The following is an 11,873-nucleotide window of genomic DNA, read 5'->3' on the forward strand; positions in this document are numbered from 1 at the left end:
TACCTTTACCAAAAAAAAATGTCTATCAGAAACTCAAATTAAATTTTTATGGGCGTTTGAAATTCATATTTTTACAACATTTGATATTCACTCGATTTCTTACGTAACGATTTTCTTATTTTGTTGTAATTAAAAAACGAGTGACTGTAGAAACTTGAAAATTTCACTGAATGTTTATATTAGCATTTTCTATATACGATACATTTTTTAAAATAATTTGACTCTTTTTGAGCTGTTTACGGACATTGTAAGTTTTCAATTTTTTTAGTTTTTTTTTTCTATATATATCAATAAAGTTTTATCTGTTGGGCCAAAAAGTGTATAAATTTAATACAAAGTTCCTGATATATTGTTACAATATCAGTTGAAAAATATTAAAAATACATTGGCACAATTTTTTTTTATAAGCATTTAAAGATCAAATTTTGACAAAATTTATCAAATTTTAATTTGAAAAATTATTTTGTAGTTAAAAATTTATAAAATGTTCAATTTTTGTATCTAAGAATTGAAAATTTAAAACAAGATTCCACGTAAGTAATTAATTCTGTTACCAAAAAATCTAAAAAATACATTTACGCAGTTTATTTTTATAGTCATTTTAAGTACAAATTTGGACGAAATTACATATTAAAAACCTAGGATAACTATTTTAGTTATTTTGTTGTGATTGTATAATATTATTCGTGGGTACTTGAAACTTCTAAAGTATACTATTATATATCTATGATAGTACCACGGTTTTTTGTTGATGTATAACGCGTTATAAGTACCTAATAAATATTATGATATGATTAATTTGGAATTTATTATAGGTACCTAATATAATATTATGTCTTATACCTAGACTAACATACCGTCTCCGCTCAGAATCGTTTTTCTTATACAATGATATTATATCATTGAATTCAAATTTAATACCATCCATTATACAGTGACCCACTTGTAACCTACTGTACAGCAGAGCGAAATCCACTCACCCACCTTTTTATATTTATATTGATATTATAGGATAATAAAAAATTACTTCATTACATTTTACATGCATAAAAATGTATTTATTTAATAAAAACAAAATAATATAAATATTGATTGAATTTGAATTTTGTTTACTTGCAACATTTAAAAAAAATATTTTTATGTATTTATTTTGTTAAAATAATGAAACAAACTTTAATATATTTATTTGCGGGTACCTTATTTATCTCTAGTCTTTACTATTGCATTGGAAATAAAAAAAAATAAAAAAATGTTTTTCAAACATGTCAATATTTGATCAAAAATACCGGAAAATTAACTAAAAAGGAAAATATAACCTAAATATGCAAAAACATAACCTAAAAAATTAAAAACGTCAAAAAATGCAAATTAAAAGTTTCATTAATGGATTCGTAGTTACATAATTCAAATAATCTATTTACGAAACTACGTTTCACAAACCCTAAAAAAAATGCATTTTCCTACAAATGCATGGCTCTAGTTATATATAATTTATATAGTACTAAATATAATATATTTATATAATATAAAGTAACCTTTTCTGTTTCATTAAGCAACTTATTTTGAATTAATTTTTTATTAGCATTTATAAATCCATAATTTCTACATAGCAATTGCTGCTGTTGTGTCTGGTGTTAAGGTACCTTACGGTAGAGAGAAAACTATATATAGACATATAGTACGAGATATAAGATGATAATGAATTTCATTGAGTTTTGAAATGACTAGTGCACTTTGCAATAATATAATTCCACCTGAATGCTTCGCCTTTGTGGATTCTAACGTTTTGCAATCATACACGGAAAAATCTAAATAAATAGAAATAAAAATTATGGTGTCTAAGGCGAGTGCGCATAAATCAGCCGGGTATCGAATATATACACGGATGGTTCCGTACGCTTTATCTACACGGGCACCCGGGTATCTAGACACAGCGAATATACACATATTCACATATTATATAAACGCATAATCGTAAAAGCTATAAATCATAAAGAGGGTCATGGTTCAAAATAATGCATATATTTTACGATTTACATAATGCAAAGGACATGAATAATTCCTATTTACGCGGGTTAAAGTAGCAACCCTAGCGTACGCAGCGCAGCCTGTGGCCGTTTAATTGTACGACTTATTTCGGTACGTTTTTTCATGCGCGACTTCGGTAGTCCGTATGAGTTTATACTTTATTCTTCGTCATAATAAAATAAAAATCTTATCATAAACAGTAAACATTTATCTCATGCTACAAAGGTAATAATTCCACAGTTTTCTATATAGTACAGATATGTTTAGATATGTACAGATATAGAAGTCTGTGAATAATTCGGATATTCTTTATTGCCGATTGAAATTGATAAGATGTTCGGGGACGCTGTGTATCATTTAAATGTTATTTTACATGTTCATTGTTACAGACCCACCCCCCCCTCCGGCCTGATAATTGATAAGCTTTCAATCGCCAATACTATCAACCACGAACTACTACATAGGACTGGACACTGTATAAAATAAGGTGGCTGCAAAGTTGTACGGTGGTCGTACGCTTGCTATGTAGCTGCTCTCTGGTGGCATTTTTTATACTGTGCTGTTGTAAATTATTTTATGTGATAAGTCGTGATTAGTCACAAGTGATAACTGAAAAACGATTAAAAATTCAAAAATTCAAATCAACGACAAACTTTTTATATTCACTATTATGTCTAAATAAATGAATGCGTATTACTAGTTACTATGTTGCTACCAATTTGGAAAGTTTTTTTTTTGCGCGATTTCTAACTTGCTTTTGATTAGACATACGTGAGTATTGTCTCATTCTCATGGTAATATAATAAGTAATTATAAATTACATATTTATAATTATATTTAATTACATATATATAAATTTTTCATATTTCATAAGTCTATATATAAATATTATGTTTATAAAAGTAAAATTCTAAATGTAGTAAATCTAGTACGTCACTAGATAGCATCACAGTCGCAAACGTACATACCCGTACAACTTTGTGACCGGTGTCCCACCCTCCCCCTGCCCGGAGTGTCCAGTCCTATGTAGTAGTTCGTGCTATCAACATCAAAATTCAATTTAAATTTATCATTTCTTGCATGACATTTTGTCATGAATCATTATTTAATATTTATCTGTGCGTGATTCGTGATCTTTTCGATTACTTTTTATAGATATTTACGATATAAATTTGAAATGGACCATATAGATTTGAAGGATAATAAGTTGACTTTAGTAAATAATTAAATAGTAGTGTTATATTACTTATATTAGATATAGTGCAACTAATTGTAATTTCTGTTGTTGTCTTAAGGTCGATGATGCAGCTTATTATATACCAAATTTTATAACTGAAGAACAGGAAACATATATAATGGATAAAGTAAATAGTGCGCCAAAACCAAAATGGTGTCAATTGAAAAATAGAAGACTTCAAAATTGGGGAGGTATACCTCATGCCAAAGGACTCATACCCGAAACAATTCCTGATGTAAGTATGATTCACATTTCACTTAGTTATATGCAATTGTGGAGTATAATTTAAACTGCTTGTTGTAGTGGTTAAAAGGATTTGTTGATCGAGTAGAAAGTCTACAAGTATTTCCTAGGACTAACAAACCAAACCATGTGTTAATTAATGAATACTTATCAGGACAAGGAATCATGGTATAAATGTATGATAAGCATAAAACATTATTAGTTTGTAACCAATGTTGTTCTTTAGCCACATTTAGATGGAAGTTTATTTTTCCCTACTATAAGTACTATTAACTGTGGATCTCATACTGTATTGAATTTTTATAAGCCACTTAAGGTAAGACTATAATATTAGATTTTAATATTAAATTTATAATTTTTTTTTTTTGTTTTGTTCATCTGTAATAAAATTATTAAAAAGTTCTACTTGCTTTACATAAAGATAATATAATTTTTGTATCTTAACATATTTTTTAATAAATTATAATTCAGAATAATAATTACTTCCTTATTATCAATGTAGGATTTAATGTTAGAAAAACATACAAAATCTTCACGGACACTCTTTAACAATCTCAGTGGGTAGACAAAATTTTTCCTTTTTTTTATGAAGTAGGACAATATATCTCAATTCATGGGTGATTTTTTTATCACAACTAATTTCAAAAAAATATTAACAATTTAAATTTTTTATAAGACAACATTTTTCTAAAAAAACTTATATTATATTTTTTTATCATTGTATGTGTAAAATAGATAGGAGATTATGTTCTAGAGCAGTAAAATGTATCATAAATTAAATTCATAATCTTTAATTTTAGTACAATAAAATATTTTTATTAACTAATAGGTATTATCTTTTAAATAATATTTTATCATTTTTAGACTGACATTGAAGTTGTATCAAGTGAAAAAGTGTACAGTTTATTATTGCAAAGACGAAGTTTACTCATTTTAAAGGATAAAATGTATACTGAATATATGCATGGCATTGAGGAGATTACCAATGATATCATTGACGACAAAATATCTAACATAACATTTTGTGGATCAAATATACAAAACGGGATTTCATTGACAAGAAATAAACGTATTTCATTAACTATTAGAAATGTACCTAGGGTATCCAAATTAAATTTTAACTCGTTGGTGATAAAAAAATAAACTCATCCATTTTAAAACACAAATATGTACAATAAATTGTTTGAATATATTTTTAAATTCACTTAAAATAATTAATCAAATTTATAATATTTACAATAATAATTTTTTCCTTGTATATATATATTTTTTATAATTAAAAAGTTGTTGGTAAATAAATGTTTTTCTAATGTGCATACCCCTACTATTGGTATTAAATAAAAAATAAAATCAATAGATTTACAAACAATATCAAAGCAGGTTGACATCAATACCAGAATAGATTCATGGTTATTTACAGCACACAGACACAATAAAATTTAACACTTGTAAATTAATAAAAAATATTATGATATTGCAAATATGGCAAAACCATGTCACTCAAAACAATCATTTTTTTTTCTTAACTTACATAACTAAAAATATAAGATTTAAAATTGTAATCTAATATTATTCATTAATATGTATATTTATATAAATATATATCTATGTATATTAGCTATATTATCCTAAATCATATTATGTACAATACATTATTATAAAGAGTTTACAATTTGTCTGTATAATTAATAATTATAATATTAAATGAATTGTACTGTAAGTAATAAATTAACATTTGGAACAATAAGTTTTCATGGAAGTAAACAATTATTTTTTAAACTAGATATTTTTGTGCGTAAGGAATACAAAGTCAATACATTTACAAGAACTTGGTGCACATCCATAATTCTATTGAAATATTTTTTGAAATAAATCAAAACCAAAAAAATAATATAAATTAAGTCATCAATTAGAAAATAATATAGTCTTGTAACTGAATAAATTAGGTTTAGAGAAATTTATAGAAAGATGCCAATGCCAAAAAATAATAATTATAAAATAAAGTCACAACTATTTGAACATGTATAAATGTATTTAATCAAAACATGCGAAGGGAAATACAGTATTTAGAAATGTGATAAATAAGAATAAGAATCAATTATATTTTAAACATTATTATTCATTAAAATAAAGTAAGACATTTAAGTATAGTTGAAAAATATTAATTTCTAAAATATAAAGAATAACTCACAAAAACATTAAAATAGATTATACTTGAAGCACTATAAATATGTTTTACATATAAATACAATTAATTAGGATCAAGTAACAATAATTATTTTAAGTGTTGGCATCGACATCAGGAAATAGTTAAGATTGATGCATATTTCATAAAATCATTAAGTACTATTGTTACAAAAATTATCTATGTAACTTTGAATTACCTTATAAATATTTTCGGATTATTTTGAAATTTAATACTATTAGCTACCTAAGTTATTCAAAACTTAATAAAAAATAATAAACGAAAAAAAGTATAAAATTATAAAAGTTAAACAAGAATGTGAATCAACACATCAAAACAAATTTGTGATATGGTACGTGTTTAACATAAAAAATATGTAGTCTTTCAAGAAATCAGAATTAAGTTAAATTGATAATATTATTAACAAAATGAATTTTTAAATATTGTTCAAACAAGTAGACTATATTACTTACAAAGTGTGTTATAATGTCTATCATCATTTACGATTTCTTAGTGTTTTTCGATCGTTGGGGTTATTTTTAACTATTCCAATACCAGCAGTAGTTATTTTTGCAGAAACAGCATTTCCTGCATCTATAAAAAAAAAAATATATATATAAGAAGTCCAATATCAAAAGATTATTTTTACACAGCAAATTTCGGTTTAACAGAACCAACATATGTTGTTGGATTTTTATGTTAGAGATTATTTACCTTTTTGTAATAACATTATCAAGATTATATTCATAGGATTTTTTTTGATAATTTAATTTTAAAGTGAGTTACAATTATGTAAAATATTAGTTATTTAATTTGTATAATTTGCTCTCATATTTAAGTACTAAAAGTGTATGAGGTACCCTAGATAACATATTTACATTTAATTTTGATAATAAGTGAATTAACTCTGATATTAAAGGTAACAACATTAAGTTCAGTCAGCTGAACACATATTTACTATGCTGTTAACAAGACTGAGACAATATATGTGGGTATTAAAAAAATAATTGAAATGGAGCCAAAGATACAGATATTTTCACCGTTGTGAATTTTTCAGAAGCATTGATCTAATTGTTTGATTGTATATATAATGTTAAGAATAATTTTTACTTCTAGTTTTTGATGATCTCTCTGAAGGTAGTGGAACAGCTGGAGATTTTGGTTCTACTTTCTTGGAAGACTTTTTATCTACATTGTTTTCTTTTTTTTGTTTTGTAGCAATTATTTCTCTTTTCTTCACTGCTGATGAAACAGACGCCAGTACATAAGTCGGTTTAACAGGAGTTTGTGTTTTTCTAACTGATGGTTGTTTCGGTTTTGACATATTGCCTATTATTTTTTTAGCGGGTTCTTTTGCAATAACTTTTTTTTTCAAAACTTTTTTGTTTGATGACCTGTTTTGGTTACTATTGTCTTCTTCATCATCATTCTCGTCACTCTCAGATGACGAATGCCCAAAATCATAAGATGGTTTTTTCTTAGACAACCTAGATGACTTTTTCACTGGTTGTTCATCAGTTGATACCTTCCTTTTTAAAGTTATGCTTTTTTTGCTACCTTTTTTCTTTGTTAGTTGAGCTTCGTCTTTGAACAAACTTACGTCCACTAAAATAATCATAGTTTAAATATTACAGTGATTGAAAAAAAAGCACTTTAATAATTAGCAAAAAATAGCATTAATAATAATTGAATATTATGTTTGGTACTGGTTTGTTATGTCCCTGCCTAAAGAGTTTATAACCTAATAATTTATTAGGAACCCAAATAATACGCTCACTTTAAAAAAAAAATATATTATTATGGAAGGTGGCTAGAGCATAACCCTGAGTGGCGGGGATATAACAAACCAGAACCCAATGATTTAATTACAAGAATAATACATACACCCATCCGGATGTTCTTCAGTTACTGAAGGTTTCTCTGATCCTTTTTCAACATCAATAGATCGTTTCAAAATATTTTCAATTCTTAACTTTTCTTTTTCAGGTAGTTTCCATTGTTCTTTCTGAATTTTTTTTAATGTTATATTTGTCAAAATACAATCAAACTCTGTAAGAATTAAATAATAATTTATTTGATTTTAGTAGGTAAATCATTAAAATTTAAAATAAATAAATAAACTTAATTTCAAGTTCTAATTAAAATACATTTTGCTTTAAAATCCACTATTGATTAACAATTCTATAAGACACCGACTAATAGGTACCTAACCTAACTTATCCAATTAAAATGACTTCTTTTTAAATTATGAGCTTTTATTTATCCATCTCACAGGTTCTCAAACTTATTTAAACAACCTTTGAGAATCGATAATTTTCTAGAGCCCCCAATATTTTTTAAACTTACTCTCTCTCTTACTCTGTAGTAAATCTTAAAAACAGTAGTTATTGTAATTATTATATTTAAATACGCCATATTTTATATCTGAGTTCAAATTATATGTATAACGAGAAGAATACAAATATATAATTAAAACGCATACTTGATCATATTTAAAATTATATTATTTATTAAAGTTGAAATATCAACCACTAATCTGAATCATATTTAAAAGTATTTGTATTAAAAATTAAAATTCAATATATAACATATCTTATATGAAGGATAAACCTGATGCTTTTTAATGAGTTCAGGCTTGAACTTAATTAAAAATAGATTCAAGTGGAATTATGCAGACATGACGTAATAGACATTTAATTTTAATTAAAAGAAGAACATAATTTATCACTTTTTTTTAATTCACCATAAGCACTCTATCCCGCTCCAACGCACACACAATTTCTTTGGGTATTATACCGGCCTGGAAGTTGCAACCGCACTCAGGGAGGACACTATTGGCAACTTTGAGTTATATTTACAATATTACCTCCTTATAATGGAATCACTGGGTACCAACTGATTTTTACGTTTGACTACTGTGATTTTCCACTATAAGCTAGGAGATTTCTGTCTTATGTGTCTTGGGGGGTCTGTTATAATTTGTAAAGAGGTTCTGTATATAATATATATAATGAAAAGAAGAATTACATGCACTATATATAGAAAAAAAAATACACGCATAAAATAGTAATTCAAAATGTTTGCGTTACCTGTATGGTCATAAAAATCTGGCGTAAACTCATCATTTGGATGTTGAGTTAGCCATCGAATACGAATGCGGCGACTAGCTCTATGAATATTTTGCATAGCTTGACATAAGTAAAACCCTCCATCTTCATTTCTTACAGCCAAAAATTCATTTCTGAAGATAAATTAATATTTTTTTAATAATGTATTACATCACACGGTCTATAAAAATGTATTAATGGCTCTGAAATATTACTTGTAAAACACTGTTAATTTGTCACTATTGATTTTTGAAGATACGGGTTTTTCAGAAATTTTAGAAATATGATGCATTTCTGGCAACAATGATAATTGGAAAGGTTGTGTAGGAAGTCTAGTACGCTTTGATTTTATTTCTTCAACAGGTGTATCCTTTTTCAATGACTTTTCTTTCTTATCGTCTTCTTCTTCTAGTTGCTTAAAATAATTTAAAAAAAAAAAAAATCAGTTAGATAATTTATAGCTAATTATTTATAAGGTGGATAATTATTTAATAGACTTTTAGTTAATATTTAATTAGTTATGCTACAAAAATGTTTGTACACACAAGAAAACAATAATATGTATACCGAATGAAGCTAATAATGATATGGCAATTTTCCATCAATATTATCAGAATTTACAATGTATCTTCTTTCTTCACAGTAGTTACTAGTTACAAAATTCTGGTAAATTTCATCTTAACTATTTTAAGTCTATTTAATATTAAAAACTTACTTTATGTTCTCTTTTTCGTCGTACACTAACTTTTGAAGTGTTTACAAGTGCTTGTTCAGCTTTTTCAGAAGAAACAGTTGGCCCTTGGTTTGTTTCCGCTGCAGTCTTAATTTCAGGGGAATCTTGACTGATTTTTGCATCATGTTCTTTTGGTTTAGAAACTAAATTTTCAGTTTTACGTAATTCTTCAGGTTTAATAGGATCACTTATAGATGTTACAATGACTTCTGGCAAAACTACTTTATCGGTTTGAACAATTGGCAAGTTATTCTTATCATCTTTCTTTTGAGATAGATTTTCAACTTCTGATATTTGAGGTTTCACTTCAGAAAGAGGAGATTCATTTGCGATTTTAACGTTAACAGAATTATTTACCTGATTGTGTAGTAATTGTGATTCAATTTTAGGCAGGGCTTCTTCAATTTTTTCACCAATTGCTTTTGTATCAGGTATACCATTACAAGCAGTAGATTTTGGAACAATATTTTCAACAGAAGTCATAATAGGCGAAGGGATAACAATTGGAATATTTTTATGTTCATTAACAAGACTCAAAGGTTGAGCTGATTGAGAAGTATTTAAATTAAGTGGAGTTAAATTCGGTGGTTGTTGTACTTTGGAAGGTGAAGAATTTGAAATAGTAGGAGGAGCCAATACTGTTGGCAAAGGCTGTTTCACTGGAGAGTTCATTGCTCCAATACTATTCATGTTTAAGAAGTTAAATTCAATCTGAAAATAATAAAATATACATATTATAAAACTATATCATTTAGGGCCTGTTTTACAATCATAGTTTAAACCTCGGTTAAGCCTAACCCACTGATTTTACCAGCCGAATTCGGTGGTTTAACCTTGGTAAAACGATTGTAATATGGGCACTTAGTAGTTTTTTTTTAACCAGAACAAATGAAATTGTAGATTGATTTGGTGGAGAAGGATAGTTATTTGAATTACATTATCTTTACCATCAACATTAAAAATAAAGATAAATTAATAATATCTATGCTACTTATATATTACATTAATTTAACAATAACAAATAAGCCTAGATAGTTATTTCAATATATTATTAATTGGGAGAAAGTATTTTAAGGCATAAGTACACCTAACATATATAAACATCCTATTAGATGTATCAGAAAGCATTATATTTTGTTATTAAGGATAATGATTTATTTTAAGCTGTCATGTAACATTTAGTAAAAATTCCTTAATGTTTTTTAATAACCACACTTTACACTGATACATTTTTTTTTATACATAAAGCAACAAGTACCTTTAGGTGAAACCTCTAATGAACATAATTGTTCAATTAAAAATAATATTTTAATAACAATTTTAGTTTATACAATTTATTAAACACTTATTAATTTAATTAATTTAACATTATTCATTGATATTTAGTAACATACATATAATTTATTATGTAGATATAGGTACCTTAAGTTATTAAAATGTCTGTAAATAAAATGATACCAAACTACATCAAGAATTTAGACATAAATCACTAATAAACATTACTTGATTATAATTTCTACAGTGGAATTTTATTTTTATGTAATTCATATGAATTTATCTTATCTTTAATGTTAGTAAATAGTTAATAAAATAATACTATTGAGAATATTTAACCATAATAAATAATAAAAATGTATGTTATAGACATAGATTTGTATATCATACTTACATATTAAAATCATGACATTTATTTCCTTAAAAATGATATAGGTATTTCAATGACATCAGAAAATGTTATTAATGCTTTAAATGTTACATTTTTAATAAAATTTAATTTTAATAATTATTTTCATTAGGTACCTTATAATAAATGATACTAATTAGCAATATTCATCAACATTTCAATATTCATTAAAGCCTATCATAAGTGACTGTAATACATAATATTATATAAGACATTTAGTCTGTTAATGGATTTATAATTTCCTATAATATATTTATATTACGTCTTCTTAAATATATCTCCTCAAATTTTTAAGACATCAATCTTTTTTGACATAATGAAAGTAAAATAATATATTAATTATCTATGTACCCCGGGTGGTAAAGGACACTATGTCTATCTTTTAAGAAATTGAGTTAGCTATATCTTTGTTGTACATTTATTGCTCTATGTAAAGGTATATGGCACCAAGTCAGTTATCATTAGTAATGGAAATAAAACCATGTCCATTTTTTTAGAGGTAAAGAACATCATCTATCTCCTATAAAATTACTGTCTTGTGACATAGTATTGTTTACCTTCAGGGTACAGATATTTAAGTGCACTACATAACAATTAATGGAATATTAGGTGTAGTTTGTATAAAATTCAAACCATTAGTTAAAAAAAACTACATC

The 11,873-nt window shown here is 26.0% G+C and overlaps 2 protein-coding genes across 2 annotated transcripts; one reads left to right on the forward strand and one right to left on the reverse strand.

Annotated features, from left to right (window-relative positions):
• The first annotated feature begins 3,050 nt into the window (after positions 1-3,050).
• LOC100164195 (alpha-ketoglutarate-dependent dioxygenase alkB homolog 6) lies at positions 3,051-5,606 on the forward strand. Its single transcript, XM_001950530.4, has 5 exons — positions 3,051-3,244; positions 3,324-3,500; positions 3,569-3,676; positions 3,735-3,824; positions 4,373-5,606. The coding sequence occupies exons 1-5, from the start codon at positions 3,206-3,208 to the stop codon at positions 4,649-4,651; spliced, it is 693 nt and encodes a 230-aa protein (XP_001950565.1). The 5' UTR covers positions 3,051-3,205; the 3' UTR covers positions 4,652-5,606.
• Positions 5,607-5,756: 150 nt separating this feature from the next.
• LOC100162126 lies at positions 5,757-10,296 on the reverse strand. Its single transcript, XM_029490636.1, has 6 exons — positions 9,516-10,296; positions 9,016-9,215; positions 8,783-8,934; positions 7,578-7,742; positions 6,804-7,298; positions 5,757-6,287 (listed from the first exon to the last, which is right to left on the reverse strand). The coding sequence occupies exons 1-6, from the start codon at positions 10,221-10,223 to the stop codon at positions 6,190-6,192; spliced, it is 1,818 nt and encodes a 605-aa protein (XP_029346496.1). The 5' UTR covers positions 10,224-10,296; the 3' UTR covers positions 5,757-6,189.
• Between the last annotated feature and the right edge of the window lie 1,577 nt (positions 10,297-11,873).

This window comes from Acyrthosiphon pisum, chromosome A2 (assembly GCF_005508785.2).
Source record: "Acyrthosiphon pisum isolate AL4f chromosome A2, pea_aphid_22Mar2018_4r6ur, whole genome shotgun sequence".
Lineage (NCBI taxonomy): Eukaryota > Metazoa > Arthropoda > Insecta > Hemiptera > Aphididae > Acyrthosiphon > Acyrthosiphon pisum.

Coding starts and splice junctions, on each gene's coding strand:
- LOC100164195 (XM_001950530.4), top strand. CDS start 3,206: ATGGACCATATAGATTTGAAGGATAATAAGTTGACTTTA. Junction 3,677..3,734: donor TATCAGGACAAGGAATCATG/GTATAAATGTAT, acceptor GTTGTTCTTTAG/CCACATTTAGATGGAAGTTT. Junction 3,825..4,372: donor ATTTTTATAAGCCACTTAAG/GTAAGACTATAA, acceptor TATCATTTTTAG/ACTGACATTGAAGTTGTATC.
- LOC100162126 (XM_029490636.1), bottom strand. CDS start 10,223: ATGAATAGTATTGGAGCAATGAACTCTCCAGTGAAACAGCCTTTGCCA. Junction 9,216..9,515: donor GACGAAAAAGAGAACATAAA/GTAAGTTTTTAA, acceptor AATTATTTTAAG/CAACTAGAAGAAGAAGACGA. Junction 8,935..9,015: donor AAATTAACAGTGTTTTACAA/GTAATATTTCAG, acceptor ATTTATCTTCAG/AAATGAATTTTTGGCTGTAA.